The sequence below is a fragment of the Sminthopsis crassicaudata genome, chromosome 2 (genome assembly GCF_048593235.1).
Source record: "Sminthopsis crassicaudata isolate SCR6 chromosome 2, ASM4859323v1, whole genome shotgun sequence".
NCBI lineage: Eukaryota > Metazoa > Chordata > Mammalia > Dasyuromorphia > Dasyuridae > Sminthopsis > Sminthopsis crassicaudata.
In genome coordinates, this window is record NC_133618.1 from 502,493,319 (window position 1) to 502,515,174 (window position 21,856).

Here is a 21,856-nt window from a genome sequence, read left to right on the forward strand (position 1 = left end):
TCCAGAGCTGGCCAATATGTTATATGTCAGTTGGTTACACTAATTTGTCAAAAAGGAAAATTTTACTGGGGAAGAGGTAATCACTGGGAAGTGGTAATACTTTAAGCAAACCTATTTGTAAGACATTTTTAGAAATGGCTATTTTTACTAACTGAAAGGCTCAGTCTACCCGAGGTCATCAAAATAGGGTCATCAATGCAGATATTCTCATGGACTTAACAGAGGTAGGAGACAGGAAAATGCTCCACAAGTCAGGAACAGACTTTTGATGAATAATCATATCAGCCCTGCTCATGACACTAAAGAGCAAGCAAAAAAGTGAAATTAATACTGCAGTTGGCTTCTACTTCTAAGAAAAGTCAGACCAATACTGTGGGAGCTTCTTGCTATGGGAAAAACAATTTTTAAAATTACCCAACATGCTGGAACTTCTACTTTTTCTTGTTAAAAAGGTACCAGATCGGGTGGATAAGAAGCAAAACCTCTTATTTCCAGCTGAAAGGGTCTGGATTCCCTTCTAACAGTCTTTTTGCCAGAGGAGGGAAGATGGAACGACAGGCTTGAATTATTAAAAAGGGTCTGTGTGAGTAAGATCCAGGAGCCTAGAAGGGCTTCAAGGAGGATACCACCTGCAGGACCCTCCAGGCCTCCCTAGGGGCAGGCAGATTCCCCTAATTAGGGTTTATCTTTGGGGCTGACTCTTTTTTTAAATTAAGAGTAAACACCATCTTTCAAATAGGAAGATTTTGGAACAATGAGTCATCATGGACAGAGTCACCAAGGTGGAACCAGAAAGACTTGGTTCAACCTTGCCTCAGATGCCACATTCTGATGGGATGCTGATTAAGTCACTTCATAACTTTGTGTCTCAGTTTCCTTACTAGAAAATGAGAGGGATGCACTGAATGGCCTGCATTAAACAGCCTTTAAAGTCCCTTCTGGTTTTAAACCTAGGGTCCTGGGATTTATTAAAAGGAGAAACATAGGACTTTAAAAATATAGAATGGCTCTGTCTAAAGTAGAGGTTCTTAATCTAAGGTTCCTGGGGAATTTGTCTTTAAAGATTATTTGATAACTGTATTTCAAGATAATTGTTTTTCTTTTTAATTCTATATATTTTATGCATTAAGAAATGTTATACTGAGAAGTCTATAGGTTTCACCAGAATGCCAAAATGCTTCAGGGTGCAAAAACTGGCCAAAACCCTGTGGTCTGAAGTCATCTCTTTATTCACTGTTGGCTTTTAAGTGGACATCTTATAGCCATGGCTAAAATCTAGAGAGCAGATGCTCTCTTTCCCCTTCCAAGTGTTGATGTCTATAGCATCTGATAATTCAGAAAGCCCTTTACAGCCATGTAATCTTCCCATCTCTGCAGTGCATGCAGTGGGGAGGAGGGATTAGGCCCCACTAAGCAGAGACACCAGGCTGGGGTTGCACACAAACCATTCCCTGTGCCCTGATAAAGCCCTTCCTTCCTGGGAGGGTTAATTTCCTAATCAGAAGAAGGGAGGAAGAGGCAAAATAAGCATCAGTGGAGAAAGGCCGTGTTGTTTGTGCACACGCCAGCATGAATCCCGTCACAGCAGCGCATGAAACTGTTAGCTGGACAGCCCGGAGACCAGCACACTGTTGGTGAGAACAAACCTGATACATCAGGGAAATAAGAAAGAACTGAAGGGAACGGTGCATCTCCAGAGCCTTGAACAGAAAGGACAAGACTGAACCAGGGAGGACGGTCCCAGCTTCTGGAGAGCTAGTAGGTGCAAACGTGAAATGTTCGCCTGAGAATGAGCTAGGACAGAGTAGCTTCTCTGGAGGAGCTCCTAAGGCTGCCAGCCCTGGGCAGGACCCCAGGATGCCACTTACCAGCTGCCTCTGCTTGGGGGGCAGGGCAGGGGGCGGAGCCAGCTCCTGGGTGAAGGAGTCATTAAAGCCGTAGACCTCCATGAGGAGTTTGTTCTTCTGCTGGTAGATGTGCTCATTCTGGGGAGTCTGGTAGAACATGGAAGGCTGGGGCTCTGAGTAGTCCTCAAGGAGTTGCATGTAGGCCAGCACTGAAAGACAAAGTTTGTTTTGTTTCTGGAGCCTGGGTCATTCCCCCTCTCCCATGCTGGAAGCGTGGGGGTCCCTCAGGGCTGACCCCAAAGCTGATACCCAAGCCCACTCTGATTTGGTCCCTGCTTCCAGGCCTCATCACTTCATCCCCCCTTGGGTCTGGGCTCACCGTATTGGTACAGACCTAGCACATATACCTAATTCAATTGGCTCAGCTCTTCTGCAGTCTCTGCTTCTGCAGCAGGAAGGACTGCAGGCATGTGCCTCCACCCTAGATACTCTCACTGCTGATGACCAGGGAGTTAAGTGCACAGCCTAATGCCACTCTCCCAAATTAAAAGGTATAACTCAGAAACTGCTGAGGGGACACATCAGGACAAGGGTTCTAACAAACCTTTGAATGAAGTTGAATAGTTACACTCCCAGTGGGTAAAAAAATTGTTTCATTAACAAAATTCTATTTTCTCTGCTTTTCCCTCCTGAGAAAAAAAAGAAACATCTTGCAACAAACATGCATAGTCAGGCATGGAAAACGTCTTATTCAGGATGCAGGTGACACGATTTGTTATGCGTCCTTGGGGCTCATGGGTGGCCCCTAAGGTGGTCTGAAGCTAGATCTGAACTGTGAGGGCCCAGGTTGGAAATCTGACTTTACTACTTAATACCTATGTATTTCTGACCAAGTCTTATTCTCCTCATTGGGCTTCCATTTCCTTATCTGCAAAATTTAAGGGTTGGGCTTGACTTTAAATTGACCCTAAATATTCCTCAGCCTGAAGCAGGAACACGCCTGGTACTGAACCTCGTGGGTTTGGAGTTGGCACCTCCTGGGCCGAGTCTTTGTTCTGACGCTGGTAAATGTGTGAGTTGGGGCAGGTGACTCCCACTCTTTCATTTCACCAGAGGATGAAAATTAGATGGGAAGCTACTGGAGAACAGGTCTGCCTTTTGCCTCTTTTTTGTATTCCCAACACTTACCAGCAGAGTGTCGGGCATATAGCTAATGCTTAATAAATGTTTTTTGATTGAATAATCTATAAAATGAGGAAAATAATATTCATTCCACCCATCTGAGATTTTGATGTAGGACTGAAATGAGTTCACCTATAGAGAGTATGTTAAAAACATTTCAGAAAGATTAGCTTTTATCACAAATTATATATGAAAAAAAAAAAGTATCCCACAGTCCTTTAACACTTGTTTATAGTGTTTTCCTCACAGTAATATCAAGCGGTAGGTGGGCAACAAGGTTCTTATTTCCATTTTATAACAACTGTTGGAAGGACTCCAGCCCAAGTCTTTGGACTCCAATGGTGCTGCTTCTGACAGCTGATAGGCTGGCTACGGGGACTGGCTTCCAATTCTGCCTCTGCCTCCCATTGACTATGTTGGAAAAGTCACTTAATCTTTCTTAGCCTGGCTGTTAAATGCAGGAAAAAAATACCCAAAGCAGTTACCTGGAAGGGTCAGTGTGAGTCTTAGACGAGATAAGATATGGCATGAGCTCTGCCCACCTGGAAGGGCTATGTGTACATCGGTCTCATTGGGTGTCATTCTCTAGGATTAAACACAAATGCCTGTTTGGCATTCAAAGGCCTTAAACTTGCTCTTTCAACTTCATTCTAAATGACCCTCCTTCACACTCCAAACTCTACTCCTTGTCCCCAAGCCTACAATATTTTCCCTCTTCTCTCTGATTCTTAGAATGGCATGTTCCCTTCAGAAGTCAGCTCAAATACCTTTCTGGATCTCCCCACCTGTCAATACCTTTCTCCTCAAAAGAACCTCGTCTTTATTTTGGGAGGCAGCCTGACAGAGTAAATAGAAGGCCGGCCTCAAAGCCAGGAAAAGCAGGAGTCAAAGCAAATGAGCCTGGCTGCTTTCTGAGGCACAGAGAAGCTGCTGACCTGCACTGGTGGAGGGAATTTCTCTCTTAAGGAGCTTTTTATACTGATGAAGTCATATAGGTCTTGTCCTTCCTAATCCTGTTTACTTTATTATTTACTAAGTATGTATGTGCTGACTCTCCTAATAGAATGTAAGCTCCTTGAAGGCAAGGGCAGCCTCACTTTGGTTCTGTACTTCCCTTCCCCAGTCTCTAAATCAGTGCTGGTTGATTAATAGGGGTTGTCACTGTCATATCTGGAAGGACAGGGACACTTTAAAAAGATGGGAAGAGGTTGGAAAAGTAAACTGGCTACGAGAATGCACCTTTGGTCCTTGTTCCTAAAATTCCTGCAGAAAATCTTTTGGTTGCAGTAAGCTGCAAATTCTGAATACCACCAACTACCAGTGCCAGCAGGCCATAGTTTCACTGTGTATTTGTCTGAAGCAAGAGCATTACCTCACCAGGAAAAGCAGCCAGGACTTTATTGGTTCTGCAAAGTGTGATATACATCTCAGGTGTTTCAAAGCCCAGTGGACTTTTCTTGGGGAGGTGAGAAATCAGAACAAAGAGCTCAGCTGTCATCAGTGGGATGATCTCCTCATGGAGATCCTTCCCTATAAGATAGCAGGTGCATAAGCTCTAAGCCTTCACATGAGGGCATCAGTCTGCACTTCATTAGGCTTTACAAGTTCAATTGCTAAAGTCACCTCTGTCCCCTCTGCAGACCTAAATCCACTTCGGCAGACTCCAGAGGGCTTCTGTGAGAAGCCAGGATTTTGTAGTTAACAAATGAACAGAAGTCCGAAGGAAACAGGTTTTGGTACATGGTTGTGGCCAGGATGTAAGTTACCAAGTGACAGCAGCCTGAGTCCTTCTTCCTCTAAGGCCAGCCCACAGTTTCTTTGGTTTGCTTGCATACTCCAGGCATACTTTCTTGAAGAAGCATCTAATTAGTACTTGTAGATTAAGAACCTGGGCTGCTCAGTCCTACTCAGAGATTCAGCTTTTTAATTACTTAACTCATAATTATGTAATTACTCTGGCTATTTGGGCTTAAGGCATTTGCAAGTCTTTGGCTAAGAAGGCAATGGAAGAGGAGAATTAAAGTCTAGTATTAATGTAAATAATCTAAATTGAAGCAAAGCCTGAAATACTACCACTAATTAGAATGCTAAAAGCCACTTGCCTCTACCTGGGATGGTTAAGGGCCATACACAAAGGATCTCCTAGGACTCTTACTACAGCTAGTTGAAGGAAACATGACAGGTGCTACCATACTGGGAGGTAATAGAGTGCAGTAGATTTGGATGAATAGGTGGACTTGAAATCTATTGAAAAATAGGTGGACTAAAATATTTCCTACACCCTTGCCGGCATTTGCAGACACAATCATTTAACTTTTCCAAGCTTCAATTTCCTCTTTTTATAAATGGAGAGGATTGGATTAGATGGCTTCTTAGATCCCTCCCAGCTTTTTATGATCCTAAGAGACTCAAGAAGTGCTAGGCAAAAGAAATTATAGTATGAGTATTTCAAGTGGTGAAATGCATAGGAAAGAAATTAATTAAAAAAAAAATTTTTATACCAAGGTGGTTTAATTTTAGGTCACTTCAGTGTTAGGCATCTATCAGATGATGATAATAATTATTACAATTTTAATATACTTTCAGGTTTCCAAAGTACTTTTGGAACTGGTGATGAAAGGCAGTGCTAGCATCATATAATTATACCCACTTTACAGGAGAGGAGACTGAGACTGAAGCTTAGATAATTAAATGACAAATAACCAGATTCACACATATTTAGGACCTGTCAGAATCAAAATGTTGAGCCTCTCAGACCAGGCTCCTACTACTACCTCACAGATGGAGCTAAAATTCAGAAGTGAATCAAATGGCTTCTCTCCAGGGAACTACTTCAAGGAATCTTTTTATGTCTGCAAACAGGACAAGTGAATTTGTATTTTCAGGCTAGCATAAAGGCAGATGGCTCAATCAGGAACCTAAAAAGAACTCAGAGAAACGAGCAAGGGGCAGCACCTCTGAGTTGGTTAGTTTAGAAGAGTTAAGAGCTTCTCTTTTTCTTTCTTACTCAATCCCTGTGGCTCCAGGTGCCCAAGGAACATTCTCTGGCTGATTTCAAAGCCTCCTTTCAAACATAAATAGGCATATATTTTAGCAGCTGGAGGACACAGAGCTCTCTGATAAAGGGCAGTGGGGTAAGAGCAGACGATGACAGTCCCATTACAAGAGCTCAGCCTCTTGGGTCCTGCCAACACAAACATACAACTCCTGGGCCAGTTTCAAACTGATGAAGCTCTAAGGCTGATTTAAAAGAGACTGCTGTTTCTACCCTCACCTCAAATGTAACTTCTGGCTAGATTACGTTTTACAAAGGCAGAACCTATAACGGCTATCTTGAAGTACCCTCCTTTGGGCAAAGAAATGGGAGTGGTGTACTGGAGAGAGTGCTGAACCAAGAGTCAGGAAGACACGAGTTCGAATTCCACTTTGGACCTTGTGTCCAAAGCTGTATAACTTTGGGAAAGTCACTTCATCTCTTTGCTCAGTTTCCTTGGCTGTAAAATCTGGGGATTTAAAGAAGTGGTCTGTGCTTAATAGATTCTAAGGTCCTCTAGTTCTGAATCTATGCTCCCATAATTAGGACACTGAACTTGGACCTGGGTTTGAACTTGACCTCAATCATTTATCAGCTTGTTATAGGGACAATGGACAAGTGCTTTAATCTGAATTCAGATTTCCTCAAAAAACAGGGAATATGATGATATACAGAATTATGCAGATCAAATGGGATGATACAAACAAGGTGTTTTGCACATCTTAAGGCATTCTGTGCCATTGTCATCATTGTCACGACCATCATCATCATCGTCACTGTTTCCCCAAACAAATTGGTTTTCCATTATGGAAGGAGACTTCTCTATGGGAGAAATCTGCCCCACCACTTTGCCAGCACTGAGGAATAGCAGGCCTGCCCTGCCCCATTTTAGGCCCGGCCCTCCCCCAAAGGCCCAGACCACCACTTGACAGAAGGGGCTGCAGTGGGCAATGGAAGCCAAGGGGTGCCTTGAGGTTGACAGACTGTAATTATGAAGACTGGAGCCCATCCAGGACCCCAGGGCTCAAACGCCTGCCCAGGGAGGAAGTGAGCAGCAGTTTCTGGATCTCTATAGCTTATCTAAAACAATACAAGGCTGTGGTGTAAATGGCTGGATTTCCTGCCCCCCCGCACATACACCTCACCCCCACTCCCAGAGTACTGCTAAAATGTAAGGAATGGTTTTCATCACTTTTTTAATCTCAGAGACAACCCCATAAAGCAGGCAGGAGAGAACTGTTATCTCTTTCTTCAACCTGAAGGAAAATGGAGGGTAGAAAAGTAGGTAACTTGGCCAGGGCCATGCAGCAGAGAGCCCGGCTTAGTACTGGGGTGCAGCTCTGGATCAGTGCCCTGCTGCCGTACCTCGGGATAGCCTCAGGTGGGATCCTGCCTGAGCAGCTCAGCTCTCATCTCAGGGTCAATCTGACCTATGGAAGGAAATCTTGGAAGCAAATGTCTACTTCACATACACTAAGTTTTTATATATATATATATATTTTTTTTTTTTTTTGCTGAGGCAATTAGGGTTAAGTGACTTGCCCAGGGTCACACAGCTAGGATCAAATTTGAACTCGGGTTCTCCTGATTTCAGGGTTGGTGTTCTATCCACTGCACCACCTAGCTACCCCCACTAAGTTAATTTAATTTAATTTTTATTTTTATTTTTTTTTTTGAGGCTGAGGTTAAGTGACTTGCCCAGGGTCACACAGCTAGGAAGTGTTAAATGTCTGAGACCAGATTTAAACTCAAGTCCTCCTCAATTCAAGGCTGGTGCTCTATCCACTGCGCCACCTAGCTGCCCCCCACTAAGTTAATTTTAAAAGGAAGAGCAAGATAATAATAACATCACCATAGTAATACCTACTTTTTGGGGTCCAGATTTATGATTTTATTCTTGTACACAGGACAAAGGGAATTTCTCCTCAGTTTTCTCTGCTGAGACAGATGGGAGTGTCAGTCACCTGGAGGCTTTCAAGCAGTTAAGTGACTTGAGTCAGAGATGAGACTTGAGCCCAGTTCGTTCTGACTCCAAACCCTACCTTCTATAGCTGACAAGCACATATGGCCCTAAGGGTCGCAAGACTATTTTACCAACTTCTTTTCCTCTATTTTTGGAGACAGATCAGCACAAACTTTTTCCTTTGCTCCATTTTTCCTGGCCTGGTCTGCCTGCTCTCAGGCAGCTGGCAGTGCTCTGTTCCTGGGGTCTGCTTTAGCCCATTTGTAGCTCAGAACTCCAATCTCACGAGAGCTCTCAGCCTCAGCCTTCCTAGCTACAGGGACCGCAGGTATCCCCACAGACCACTGGACATGGGAAAGCCTCCTCTGAGTTCAAATTCAGCCTCAGACACTTCCTGGTCGTGTGACCCAGTCTGCCTCAGTTTCCTTCTCTGTCAAATGAGCTGGTGTGGGAAATGGCAAACCCCTCCACATCTCTGCCACATGGGATCAAGAGTGAGAACTGACTTAACCTGCACCACAAAGCACCTACTTGCCTTAGAGAGAGGAAAACTGACGCCCATAGTCGCACTGATCAGGGTTGGAGACCAGATTTGGCTCCAGGTATCTCTAACACCAGTCTCCTCTATTACAACAGGCTGGCTAGGTATCAACAAGGCCCAAACATGTTCTGTCCCCCATGTGGGGTGCTTGCTTACTAATGGGATCCAGGCAACACTTACCCAAAAGGTAAAACAAAACTAAACAGACCCTGAGTCTAACTTCTAACGAGTCCTTTCTTTTCTTAAGACTCCTATAGTAACTGGTCCTGGTTGTTTAGTCATTCAGCTGTGTCTGGCTTTTCATGGCCTCCACTTGGGAATTCCTTGGCAGCTACTAGAGAAGTTCACCATTTCCTTCTCCAGCTCATTTTACAGATGAGGAAACTGAGGCAAACAGAGTTAAGGAACTTTCTCAGAGTCATACAGTTAGTGAGTGTCTGAGGCTGGACTTGAATTCAGGAAGATGAATCTTTGTGACTCCAGGTCTGGAGCTCCATTCACTGAACTATCTAACTGCCCCCAAACTAGTCTCTGATTTAAAGAATAAAAACTCTACTTCTGCTTGTAAAGGAAAAAATTATGCTCATCTCCTTTCTGCTTCTGTTCTTCACAAAGGGGTATCTCTCCCTTTTCTATGAGGGTAAACACCCAATAACATGAGTTATTGCCAGGAATAAAGCTACATGCCTGTATCTATGGCCAACACTATGTCTCTCTTCCAGCTATGCTAAGATGCAATCCCTGTGTATGCTTTTACACTCAGAAGAATGCTAGAAAAGGAAAGGAACAAGAGTTTGGAATTCAGAGCGGGATAAGCTGACTCTCAAAACTCTCCTATTTGCAGTGGGAGATTGAGAAAATGGAAATATTCCTGGGATTGCTTTTTGCAGACCCCTCTCCCTGGTGCTGTGGTTTTTAATGAGGCATCAATTCAAAAAGAAGATGGGAAAAGACATCAGTGACCTGTAATAGTCAGAGTACCCTTGCACTGGTTTCTTACATGAAGAGAGAAGGGAGAAGCCCTGGTATCTTATATGAAGGGGCCTGCATCATAGAGATAATGACAAAGATAGGCAAGACCCTTAAGATGAGCTGTGAAAGGCAACTCTTTGTTCTCAGGCCCTTAAGAAGGGAACAGAGCTAGGTCCATCGACTTTCAAACTAGAGCATTTTCAATTTGATCTCTATTGCCTTTCCCCTTCATATATCTTAAATGTCTGGTAGTTCCTACTATTAGAGGCAGTGTGAGAAGGAGCTGGGAGGAAGGGAAGGAAAAATGCTAAAATCTTTGTTCCTTGAAGAGGCCACAGAGAGGGAGCCAGAGGACACAGGGGTTTGCAAAGGTGATCTATTTTCTGAAATCACTGACATTCAGCAAGACAGTTCTCTTCCCCTAGGACTACAAGAGCTCCTTTTGGAATCTCTTATCAAGAGCAAGGAAAGTGATCACTTTACCTTTTGTGGGAAGAGTAAATTAAAATAGAGAAGGTGAAGAGGGAAGCATGTATGAATGGGATAGGGTTGACTACCATTAGAATTTAAGACAAGGGTGGCAAGTTGTTTATCTAGGAGGTTGGCTGCTGCTAGCTGAATCAACCAACAAGCCATGACATTAAGAAACTAAGAGGGACTTCAGAATCTGTTAAGCAGAGGTTGGTGGATTCAGGAGGATGATAAGAGAATAGGAAGACCAAAGGGGCCTTCCACTAGAAGGAAATTCCATGGCAGATAAGAGAAATGAAATAAACAGATGGGGGGCTGTTGACATCTTTCTCAACACTACCCACGGTCAGGCAGCACAATATGTGATTCAAAAGCATCACCCGCTGAAATGTGTGATTAGGGACGAGTGTCCTCAGTCAGTCCTGCCAAGCAACCTCACATCACAAGCTGGATTACTGCACGTGTTATTGTAAATGTTTGCAAACGAAATGGTGGTGCTGGCAAACAGGTATTTCTCCAAGAGTGTGCTGCTTCCAGCCTCTCCTTTCTCCAATTCTACACATCTGCCAAATTGCTGTTGTTAAAACACAGATCTGATTTCCCTCTCTTTTTCTCTAAGCCTCAAAAACCTCCAATGACTTCCCATTGCTTCTCACATAAAATATGGCTCTTGTTTACCTTTCTAGTATTATTGCATATTACTATTAACTCCTATCACACACTGTACTCTGGTCCTCACTGTCCCTGCATTTAACATTTCATTTCCAAATTCTATCTTCTGAAAAGTGGTCCTTGATGCATAAAATGCCTTTTCTCTCCTCACTTCTGCCTTGAAGAATTCAGTTTTCTTTGAAACACAGTTCAACCGGCTATTACCTCTTAAATCATATCTTTCCAGATTGCTATGGTTATTAGCATTTCTCCCTTTAGAAATTTTGTATATTCATATAATTGTAATGTTAGCTTTATTCATGTTGTGCTAAATTTAATGTTTACAAATGTTTTATAAACATCATGTTATTTGATTCTCACAACAGACCTAAGCCTGGTGATATTATTTTTCCTATTAAGGTTCAGATTTAGTGACATGCCTCGGCAAAAGAACAAGTAAATATTTAGGACAGGATTTGGACCCAAGTATTCCTGACTCTGTCTGCTTCAACACTCAATTGACTACATCACAAAGCCTCTTAAGTAACCGCTTTGCATTTGCTTTAGTATATGGTATATCCTGTTAGAATGTAAGCTCCCCAAAGGAAGGGCCCATTTTGGTTTTTCTTGGTATCACCAATTCAGGACATGCAACATAGCTAAGGACTGAGCAGCAGGGACTAGAGAATTATACTAGCTTAAACACTGTGCCAGACTTTTTCAGATGAGGACCAGATATGTGATTTACTGGAATCTGGAAACTCCTGGTGGGGACAGCAACTCCCACTACCAAGGCAGATCAGCACATGGTCTGTATTTTAGAGCTTCAGGGGCTCTTGACCAAGATTACATATGTGGCCAGTATGTGAGAGAAGTGGGACTTGAACCCAGGACTTCTTCCTCAGTCTGAGGTTGGCCCATGATCTGTCCACTATATCTATAACTCAAATGGCTTTCTGTTTCAAACTGATGAGGCTGAGTCAATCTTTCTTTATTGTAAATCACAGATTGGGTAGTGAAACTCCTTTTCTCTATTTCTGTAATTGAATCGAGAGACAGAGCTTTCACACTGAAGGGGTTAAGTGACCACCATTTTGGAACTGATTGGCTTACCTGATGGCTCATCTGAGAGACTGTAAGCTCCTTCAGAGCAGGGACTGTTTCTTTTTTGTTTTTGTATCCTCCAATCTTAGTACAGTGGTTGACATATAGTAGGCACTTAAATGGTTGCTGATAGATTTTTTGATGTTTTAGAGAGCACTGTGACAGTATGGAGAAGACAGCTTAAAATGCTATTTTAGAAGGCTTATTCATATTACCAGTATTAATGAAATCAGGCTTACAGAACTGGCCAACTGCCTGAGCTTCCTCGATTCCCTGACAGAATGGGGCCACTCACTTGCTTATACACTAAGCTTCAAGCTGCAGATATATTATATAAGGAAAACAACTCTTATGTATAACTGGCTCTTCTACCTCCAGACTACAATGCCTAATGCAAAAGACATAGGCATTAATGAAGAAGCCATATAGCATGTTGGAAAGAATATAAGAAAGAAAATCAGAAGACTTTGAGTTTAAAATCTCAGATTTTCCACTTACTGTGTAACCTTGGGTATAAATCCCTTTCTCTCCTCTCAGTCTCAGTTTACTCAATTGTGTAGTAAAAGGTTAGTCAAATCAACCTATTAAGTCCCTTCTGCTTCTCTAATCACATGAGCTAACTTGCAAAAGTAGAGAAGAGTGGAGTTGGAATGAGTTCTGAACTGGGAGTCAAGTAGACCTTGGCCTTGCTCCAAGAACTTGGGCAAGTGCCTTCTTCTCAGGGGGTACTAATTTCCTTGGGTGTACATCAGGTAGATGTATTAGAGGGTCTCTAAGGTCCTTTCTATTCTTAATAGCCTGTGAAACATTTATTCTTGCCTTGAGACCTAAGATGAGCATGTGAGAATATCTTTCATGATGAGGATTTTCAAAATCACCTCTGGATACCTAGTTAAACAATACTGTATAGAGGTATATCTCCATCAAGTGTCATACATGCTATGAAGTCTACACAATTATTCATGTATAATGATAATGATTATTTGGGACATTCAGAAATACTCAGAAGCACTCTGACCCTAAGTAATAGGATAATGGCTTTGGGCAATGTAGAACAGCTGGGTTCCATCACTTCTCTCTCAAGTTTATGTGTATGCAAGTTGGCTCACTCAGAGATTTAACAGACTACCCTGATAAACTTAGATTGTGGGTTAGGTTAAAGCTTAGCTCAAAAGCAAACTCCTTGAGAATGCTTTCCCTAAGCCTGATCAAGCAAATTCTCTTGTATTTATTTTGCATCAAAGATCCAGAGTTTGAAGGGCCTATGAGGTCATTTAGTCCAATACATGTTATCTCCCCCGATATAGAATATATGTTCACAGAGAGTTTCAATTTTATCTTTGTATCTTTAGCACCTAGTACACCTAAGGTATTTATTAATCAACTAACTGATTTTTGTCTAAGACAATTCACTCCACTCTGTTCTATAGCCACAGCCTATAATCCCTCCCCCAAATACCTGTAAACAAGGGAGAAAGGGAGGAAGGGAAGATGGTAGATGCTATTACTATCCCCATTTTAGAGGGATAATTGAGGAAACTGAGGGAAACAAATTTGTGACTTTCCCAGGATCACAAAACTAGGAAATTCTGAGGCCATTTTTGAACTCAAGTCTTCCTGATACTAGCCTGGCACCATGCCCACTGCATCAACAGCTGCTTGCTTCTGGCTGGGTTTTTGGTCTGTGTGGAAATTGGTGGATGAGTGAGAACGAATCTGAAACTTGTATTGGAAAGACCATTCAATCTTACTCCATTTCAAAGGTGAAAGGGTCTGGTGTAAAAAGCACTGGAGTCCAGAGGTCTTACCTGTGTGTGACACTGGAAAAAAAATCATTTAACCTAGGAGATGGTCGCTGAGGACCCTTTCCATCCCAAATTCAAGAATTCATTTAAATTTTTTAAACTGCAAATCATACTAGGTACAGCTGAGGATATGATCCACAACATGAGGTCTTCCTTATACTCTCTAGTTACACCTTAGTTATACTATTCCTAGAAACTGAGGAGGCAGAGCAGAAAGGGCCCTGATTTTATAATCTGGACCCAGGTCTGAATGGCAGTTCTGCTGCTACATACTTGCATCACCCTGAATAAAAACTCACTTCCTTTCTATGAGACTCAGTTTCCCTGTTTGTAATACAGAGGTGGGAATAGGGGTAGACTGAGCTGGCTTCTGAAGGCCCTTTCAGCTCTCTATCCACAGCTGATTCTACAGCAGATAGAACCAGTTAGGTGATGAAGTGCATAGGATGTGGAAGGTGGAGTCAGGAAGACTCCAGTCTGAATTCTGATTTAGATGTTGGATAGTTGCATGATGCTGGCCAAGGTCCATTCTGGCTCTAAGTCCCATGATCCTACTTCATCCCATCCTCAAAGAAGCAAGAGACTCACTGGTGGGGGCAAGTGTTTGGTGGAGAGGTACTTCTAGGACTTCTTTTAAAATACAATTAACCAAGAAAATGCTCCTGAGTTTGCATCCATCCAGCTGGATGATTCTGCAACTTGAACTATTCTTAGGCAAAACAGGTCTTTGTTTCTTTGTTAAGAAGTCAATTATACATTTTTCACACAAAAACCCCAGTTCTTACACCATACTTTGTTATGTCAGATTTAGAATAAACATAGAAAAACTGGCCCATGAAGCCTTGTAATTAGTCTAACACACACACACACACACACACACACACACACACACACACACACACTCACTCACTCACTCCCTTATACTTTCAGACAAGTATTTTCTTTACCAGCCATTCCCTCCCAGGGGGTCACATTTGAAACAAAATGAATAAAATCAGTATTCTTTTCTAACAGCTAATCATAAATTAATGTGATAATTAATATGCTAAAAGCTCATCAGTAACATAGTGCTTTATAGATTACAAAGAGCTTTGTTTGGTAAATACTTCATGAAATGGGTAGCGTTAAGTCCATCTAATAAACTGGAAAATCTCTTATAAGTTCTGTGAACTGAACCAGCTACACCCAGAGAAAGAACTCTGGGAGATGACTATGAACTACTACATAGAATTCCCAATCCCTCTATTTTTGTCCACCTGCATTTTGGATTTCCTTCACAGGCTAATTGTACACTATTTCAAAGTCTGATTCTTTTTGTAAAGCAAAATAACTGTTTGGACATGTATACATATATTATATTTAATTTATACTTTAACATATTTAACATGTATTGGCCAACCTGCCATCTGGGGGGGAAGGAGGGGAAAAATTAGAACAAAAGGTTTGGCGATTGTCAATGTTGTGAAATTACCCATGCATATATGGGGTAAATAAAAACTATTTTAAAAAAAAAGAAAGAAAAAAGAAAGTTCTGTGACTTGCCCATATTATATAGCTAGGTAAGGAATATAGCCACGACTGAAAGCCACATCTCTTATTTCACTGACTCAGAACTGGAAGGGACCTTAGCAATCATTCCCTCTGATCCCCTAATTTTAAAAAACCCAAGTTTGGGAATCTTAAGTGACTTTCTCAGGGTCATCCATTTGGTGAGAACTGAAGTCTAGCTTCAAAGTCAGGTCTTTAGGTTTCAGTTTCTATGTGTGGTTTAGGTTTTTTGTATCACACAACATGTTGCTCTTCTACTAACTTCTTCAAGAGTGTTGAGTCTTCCTCAACATAGATTAATGCCCATGGAGCAATAAAGACCCTTCATGCAAAGGCAGAGGAAGGGCCTGAGCCCTCTACAGAACTCAATGGTCACTCTCATGGATCAAGCAGGAAAGAGAGGAAGAAGGAGGGGAAGGAAGAAAATAATGATGACAATCCTTATGTCTGGGAGTTTACAAAGCACTTTCACAAACATTATCTTATCAAAAGCTTACTGTGTTTGTTCTTCTTTTCAGGTAGAGGAGGTGGTTTCTCAGGGTGACCTGTTGAGTCAGGAGTAGCAAAATCAGACACAAAATCAGCTGAAGAGCCTCCTTGCTGGAAGGGGAGGACAGCAGCGAATGGCGTGAATGGTCCTGGCTGGAGGGAGGCCGGATTCTGGAGATCATCCTCCATGATGTTGTCATATTGGGAAGGGTGCCTTTCATAGGAGACTCTACAGCTGGAGCCAGAGCTGTCCGTGGTCTGAGAGGCTGCACTCCTTCGCTTCTTCTCAGGTAGGGCAGGAGGTGTGTCCGTAGGATGCCCCATGGGCAAAGAATTGCCAAGCTCTGGCTGTGGGGAGTTGCTGGGAGGCAGCTGGAAAGGACGTCCATGGAAAGGAGAGCCAGATTCACCAATAGATTCTGGCAATGGGCTAAGGTTACATGCTATTTGCTGAGGTATCTGGTCAGCAGTGGAGAGGTCTTGCTGTAGAAATTCATAATCAGGGTCATAGTGATCTATATGTAATAACAGAGAAAACAAATGCATCTATTATCCAAGAGGAAAATAAGAATCTTTTTTCTTCTCCCCTTCCACCCCCCTAATTCCCATTACCCCACTAACTACCCTCCACATCTTTTACAATCTCTTGAGATATTAAGAGGAAAAAATAACTTTGCTCTGATCCATGTAGCAGCTTTCTGTAGTCCCCTAAATTTTTTTAAGGGGGGCATGCCTTGCCAAGAAAAAAATAGCAATATTTCCCATTTCATATACTGTCTTTACGTTATAAGATTACAGATGCACAGAAGGAATCTTATAAATCATTTAGTCTAGGAGCATATAATTGGGAAATGTTTAACAAAAGAAATAAAAAATATAAAACAAACCAATTTGTGGCTTTCTAAATCAACATGTGGGCCTCTAGGGCATTTAAAAAATTTGCCACTATTGATTTAATCTCTCTTAATTTTACAGATGAAGAAAGTGAGGTTCAGAGAATCCTGGAACACCTTGTGGAGACTGATATGACTGAGCCCTGGACTTTGGAGATGAGAGACACCACAGCCTACAGGGTCCATAGAGCAACTTTAAAAGGCCCCTTTATCAAATTAACAAATATTTTAATTAGACATCTGTAAAAGAAGCACCTCCAATAGCAGAAGAAAAAAAATGTTTTTTTGCTACTATTTTAAACTAGCCCTTTGTTACAGAATCAGTTAGCAGTAAAAGAATGCAGAGCAGTACTAACTATGGAAAGTACCAAAGGGGTAACTATACCATGCACATGCTCCTCCTAAGTTCCTAGTTTAGCTGCTGTGGTATACAGACATGAGTATCTGAAATAGTTTTCCAACTTTTTTTGTAGCTTCCCCTGAAAGAGATCAGCAGTCTTTTTCAGTGCTGTCTGTAGCCCCACAACACCATATTGCTTTCTTAGAAACAGGTTCTTAAAGAAATGATTTGGACTTGAAACTAGGTTACAGTTTTAGGAATAAAATACATGATACATTTACATTAGGACCACCACCAACGTTAGGAAGCTCCTGCAGACATATTTACAGATTCAAAGCAGAAAAATTTAGTGCAGGGGGGAAAGAATCAAAGTACAGCTTATGCCTTGCTGTATCCCTTCTTCCTCAAAGTCCAAGGTTTCCTATTCTTAGCTTTTGTTCATATTATTCCTTGTACCTGAAGAATGCCCCCTCATCCTTTTCTCATCTCCAAAGATCCTACTCATTCCTCAAGGCCAAGGTCAAATGTCATCCACTTTTAAGAACCATTTCTTGCTGAGCGTCTTTGATGATCTTTTGATCTCAGAGCAGAGCTATACATAGAATACAACACACTTGCTACATTCCAAGTAGGAATAGATTTATATGTTATATCCCATACTAAATCACAAGCTCCTTGAGAACAGGAGCCATATTTTTGTTCCTTGCACAATGCAATGTAGGTGCTTCAGATATTCCTGTTGATTAATTGTGGTTTGGATGAAAAATAAAACAATCATGATGTTGCTCATGGTTGTTGTACTACATGTCATCATAGCCTTAGCAATTATCATTAGCAATATTTTCAATGCTTGTTGAAAGAATGAAGCACAGATATACAAGATAATCCCAAAAATTTAGAGCAATTTTAAGTTTTAAGAGGTAGTAAATATTTGCATAAATAAACACAGGAATGACACATCAATAAACAACAAACAAATAAATGCTAAATAGCTATTAAAACTTAAAACTTCTCTAAGATTTTGGAGACATCCTATGCAATGTCAGCCTAATTCCTGCTTCCATAAAATCCTATTCAAAATTGAGAGGCTTTGAAGCACTGATGGATAGAATGCTGGATCTTGAGTTGGGAAGACCTGAATTTGAATCCTGCTTCAGATCCATCCTAGCTATGTGATCTTGAGCAAATCAATTAAGTTCTTTTGGCTTCAGTTTCTCATCTATAAAACAAGGAGAATGGACCTGATGGACTCTAAGGTCCGTTCCAACCCTAAATCTAATAATCCTATGGAATTTCTTTGTTGTACATGAAGGTGAAGCAACAAAATTCCAGATCCACAAATGGAAGTGAGAGAACAAGAGGCCCAGATGAAGAGTACTGTCAATTCTCAGCAGACTTATTATGTAAGTGGGATATATTACTATAGATGTGGACACAATAGTGATGGTGGAAAGCTACTGAAGAGGAAATGATGCGCTCTGGTTTTAGTGGCTGTACAACAGCTCAAACTCACCTAGTGTTTCACAGCTTGTATTCCTGGAGCACTGCCCGCTGTCCCGGTCCAAGGAGGATAGCTGCTCATCAGACTTGCTCAGCTTGCCGATGCTGCTGCACGGGGAGAGGCGAGGGGATTCCCCACCGTATGAGTGGCTGCCCCCAGACAGCCTCCTTTGGGCATAACAGTCCACATCAAAGTCCTTGTAGGAAAAAGGATGAGAAATTCAAATCATTCTTAAGAGATAGTATTGATAAGTTAATAAGAAAGGAGAAAAGTAGAGCAACTCACAGAGAGAGGGGAACATTACTGAGATGTTCCCACCTTCCTCAGCCCTTCCCCCCATCCCCTTGCAATAGGTTACAGGAGGAAGGTTTTCAGCAGCTGCCCCACTAAGGAACTGCCTGATGCTGCATTATGCCATGGTGGGGATGCTGAGTTCCTGAAGGTTACCCGAAAGAAGTACGCTTTTGTCTTTGTATAACTGGTGCCTGGAATGCAACAGATGCTTCATAAATGCTTAGTTGACAGGTAGGATTCCTAGCCCCACCCCACCCCACCCCCTGAGCTGGAAAACCTTCTAATATGGGTATACTAATAGACTATGGGCTGTGATTGGAGGGTTGTGATTTTTGTTGTTGTTGTTGTTGTTCTTGTTCTTGTTGTTTTTGGCAAAGTATCAGAGTGGTTTGCCATTTTTCCAGCTCATTTTACAGATGGGGAAACTGAAGCAAACAGGGTGAAGGGACTTGCCAGGGGTCACACAACTAGTAAGTGTCTGAGGTCAGATTTGAACTTAGGGAGATGAATCTACCTGACGCCAGGCCTGGCACACAATCTACTATGCCACCTAGTTGCTCTTTAACCCACTGAAATATATTTGTGATCCTGAGTTAAAAATCCCTACTGCAAAGTCTGTGTTTTCTCAATTAAAAAAAACCTTTTTAGAAGAAGGTGGAGAGGCAGAAACATGCCTTGTAAAAATAGTATGTCTACAGGTCCAGTTTTTAAATTTACACAGTGACAGGGGTGGGAGAATTGGACTTGCCGATCTTGTAGGTGCCTTCCAGTTCCAGATTTTTTGGGATCCTACCAAGTTTCTTCAGTTAAGATCTTTCATATGCTACAGGACATTTCCAAGATCAGAAAATAACTACCACAGCACTGCTTTCAGCTTGCAGATGATCAAAAGCCAAAAGCTCATCCTATCTCCCCGTTTTCATGGCTGTGATACTATTACCTGTCTATTGATTCCAACAGGTAAACTTGAGCCGCTGGTGGCCCGGCTCATGGGTGCAACCACAGCTACTCTGGTGGGAGATGGTGCTGACTGCCGCTTTTTGGGTGGTAATGCTGGTGGAGGACTGCAAGACAAAAGAAGATGCCTCTTTAGTGACCCCAGCAAGAAGAAAGAAAAGATTTCCTTTCCCATTCTAGTCAAAGACACTCACAAGAATATTCCCTCCCTCTTACATAAGCTGGTTGGCCTTCAAAACTCTTCCCGCACTAATGTGTCCAGTCAGGCTTGAAAAATTTCCGAGTGACAGCAGAAAGCAATAATAAAGACCCCGCCAAAATCTAGATAAATCAGCCTCATTGTGAAGTCAAAACTTCATAACCCAGTTTTCACACCTAACTGCAACTCTCACTTCTGCCAGATAAATCCCTATAAATAACAAGAAACCCCAAATCAGTGGACTTTTCTTTACTCAGAATCAAGTGCTTCAGCTTTCACATGGCTAAGATGAAGAAGAGAAAATGTCTGATGAATATTTCATTTCAAAGTCATGAAGCCCAATTTTTAAGTAGCAAAGAACTCAACCAACAATTAAATTATTCGCTTTGCTAAGTCACATTACCCGCATCATTCAGGTTTTCCAGCCATCGATGGTGGCAGGTGAAGGGAGAAAAGCTTGGAAAACAGGAAGCCAATGAGGGTCATGTTACCTATTATCCACCACTCGGATGCCAGGGAGGGGGGGCTTGGGAGGAGCAACCTCTTCATCCGTGGAGTCAGGATGCAGCAGCTCCATTGATTGGGACATACCAGTTGTCTTGTTGAGAATCTCCATTTCCCGGTCAGTCAATGGGAGCTCAGGTTGGCTGTGGAATTTAAAGGAGAGATGGGGATTATAGAAAATCTAAGTGGACTGAGCCCCAGGTAGGAGGGTAATTTCAGTGTCACAGGGAAAAAAGCATTTGGACCTGCTCTAGGAGGATCTGGGTTTGAAGCCTGGCTCTGCAACATGCTGCATGTATGAGGCATTCAACTTGTCTGAGTCCCAATTTCATCATCTATAAAATGAGGCTGATGAGGTCACCCTTCAACTCTGAGTCTATGTTCCAAGGAATGCATACTTATAGGAATACACAAGAAGAAAAGGAAGAAAAGTGCCTAGGGAATGGCAAACTGTCAGAATCTTTCTAGAGAGGCTATGTAGCATAGTAAGAAGAATACGGGTCTAAGAGTGAGCAGAGAAAGTTCCAGCCCTGTTATCTTATTCTAAAAGGGCCTCAGTTTGCTCATATGTAAAATTAGAGTTTTTCAATTTCCACAGATTCTAAAATTGTATGTGAAGAAGTAACATACAACTGAATAAGGCATCTAATTTTCCATAATGTAGCCAACTGTTCTGATATGATTAACAATGTGATGCAATTTCTTTGCCATTCCCCTCAAAAAAAAAGACAAAAACAGACCCAGACTAAAAAAAGAATACCCACAAAACTCTCAGACTTTGGGGGGAAAAAAAGATGGTCATCCAAACCTTGAGAATGTTTGTCATTATGCACATAAACAAAGTAAACAAATAATGCATTTCTAAAGGCCACTTCCTAAACGCTCATGGCCAGGCCCAACTCAAAAATTTCTATATCATCTTTTGGGCAGTGAGTTTCTAGAGTGAGAACAACAAAAGCAGATGCATTACATTACGTTAAAATTACAAAATAAATAAATAAATAAAATAAAATAAAAATAAAATTATAAAGGGCTTTCCTTATCATAACTGTGTGACATAGGTGATGGAGAATACTTTTCTAAATAAAGCACAAAGGCTGAGATGGGTAAAGAGACTGGATAGGTTTTTGCAGCTAGTGAAGGTGGGACTTAAACTGAGCTGCTTAGATTCCATATCCATTGCTTTTTACACTATCCTAAACTACTTCTTACAGATCTAGGAATGTAAAATTAGGAGGTCATGCAACCAGAAGTAACCCATTTCACATTTTACAGCATGACCAGATTTGGTTAGTGTTTCTCTCTTGGCTATGGGGTTCTTATGTTAAGAGCAAGGATGAGGAACTTACCTGTCAGTTTTGCAGGCTGGTGAGCTGGGCTTAACTGGACTCGTGGGAGATGGGTGCTCCTGCTTCTCTATTGTGAGCCTGACAAGTTCCTAAATCCAAAACAAAAAAGTCATGAGGCAGGCACCAATGAAATGAAACTCTCTTCACATCTTCACTATCACTGAATCAGCTTTCCCTCTAAGGCTAAGTTTTTGGGCTCCTTCCTTTCTTCT

The 21,856-nt window shown here is 41.8% G+C and overlaps 1 protein-coding gene across 1 annotated transcript in view; it reads right to left on the minus strand.

Annotated features, from left to right (window-relative positions):
- RAPGEF1 (Rap guanine nucleotide exchange factor 1) overlaps positions 1-21,856 on the minus strand; it is a 158,505-nt gene that overhangs the window by 51,997 nt on the left and 84,652 nt on the right. The window contains exons 6-11 of the mRNA XM_074293935.1: positions 21,645-21,733; positions 20,283-20,438; positions 19,576-19,699; positions 18,354-18,537; positions 15,616-16,122; positions 1,869-2,056 (exon numbers count right to left, since the gene is read on the minus strand). Coding sequence (XP_074150036.1) covers positions 1,869-2,056; positions 15,616-16,122; positions 18,354-18,537; positions 19,576-19,699; positions 20,283-20,438; positions 21,645-21,733 — 1,248 coding nt within the window. The remainder of the gene's footprint in view (positions 1-1,868; positions 2,057-15,615; positions 16,123-18,353; positions 18,538-19,575; positions 19,700-20,282; positions 20,439-21,644; positions 21,734-21,856) is intronic.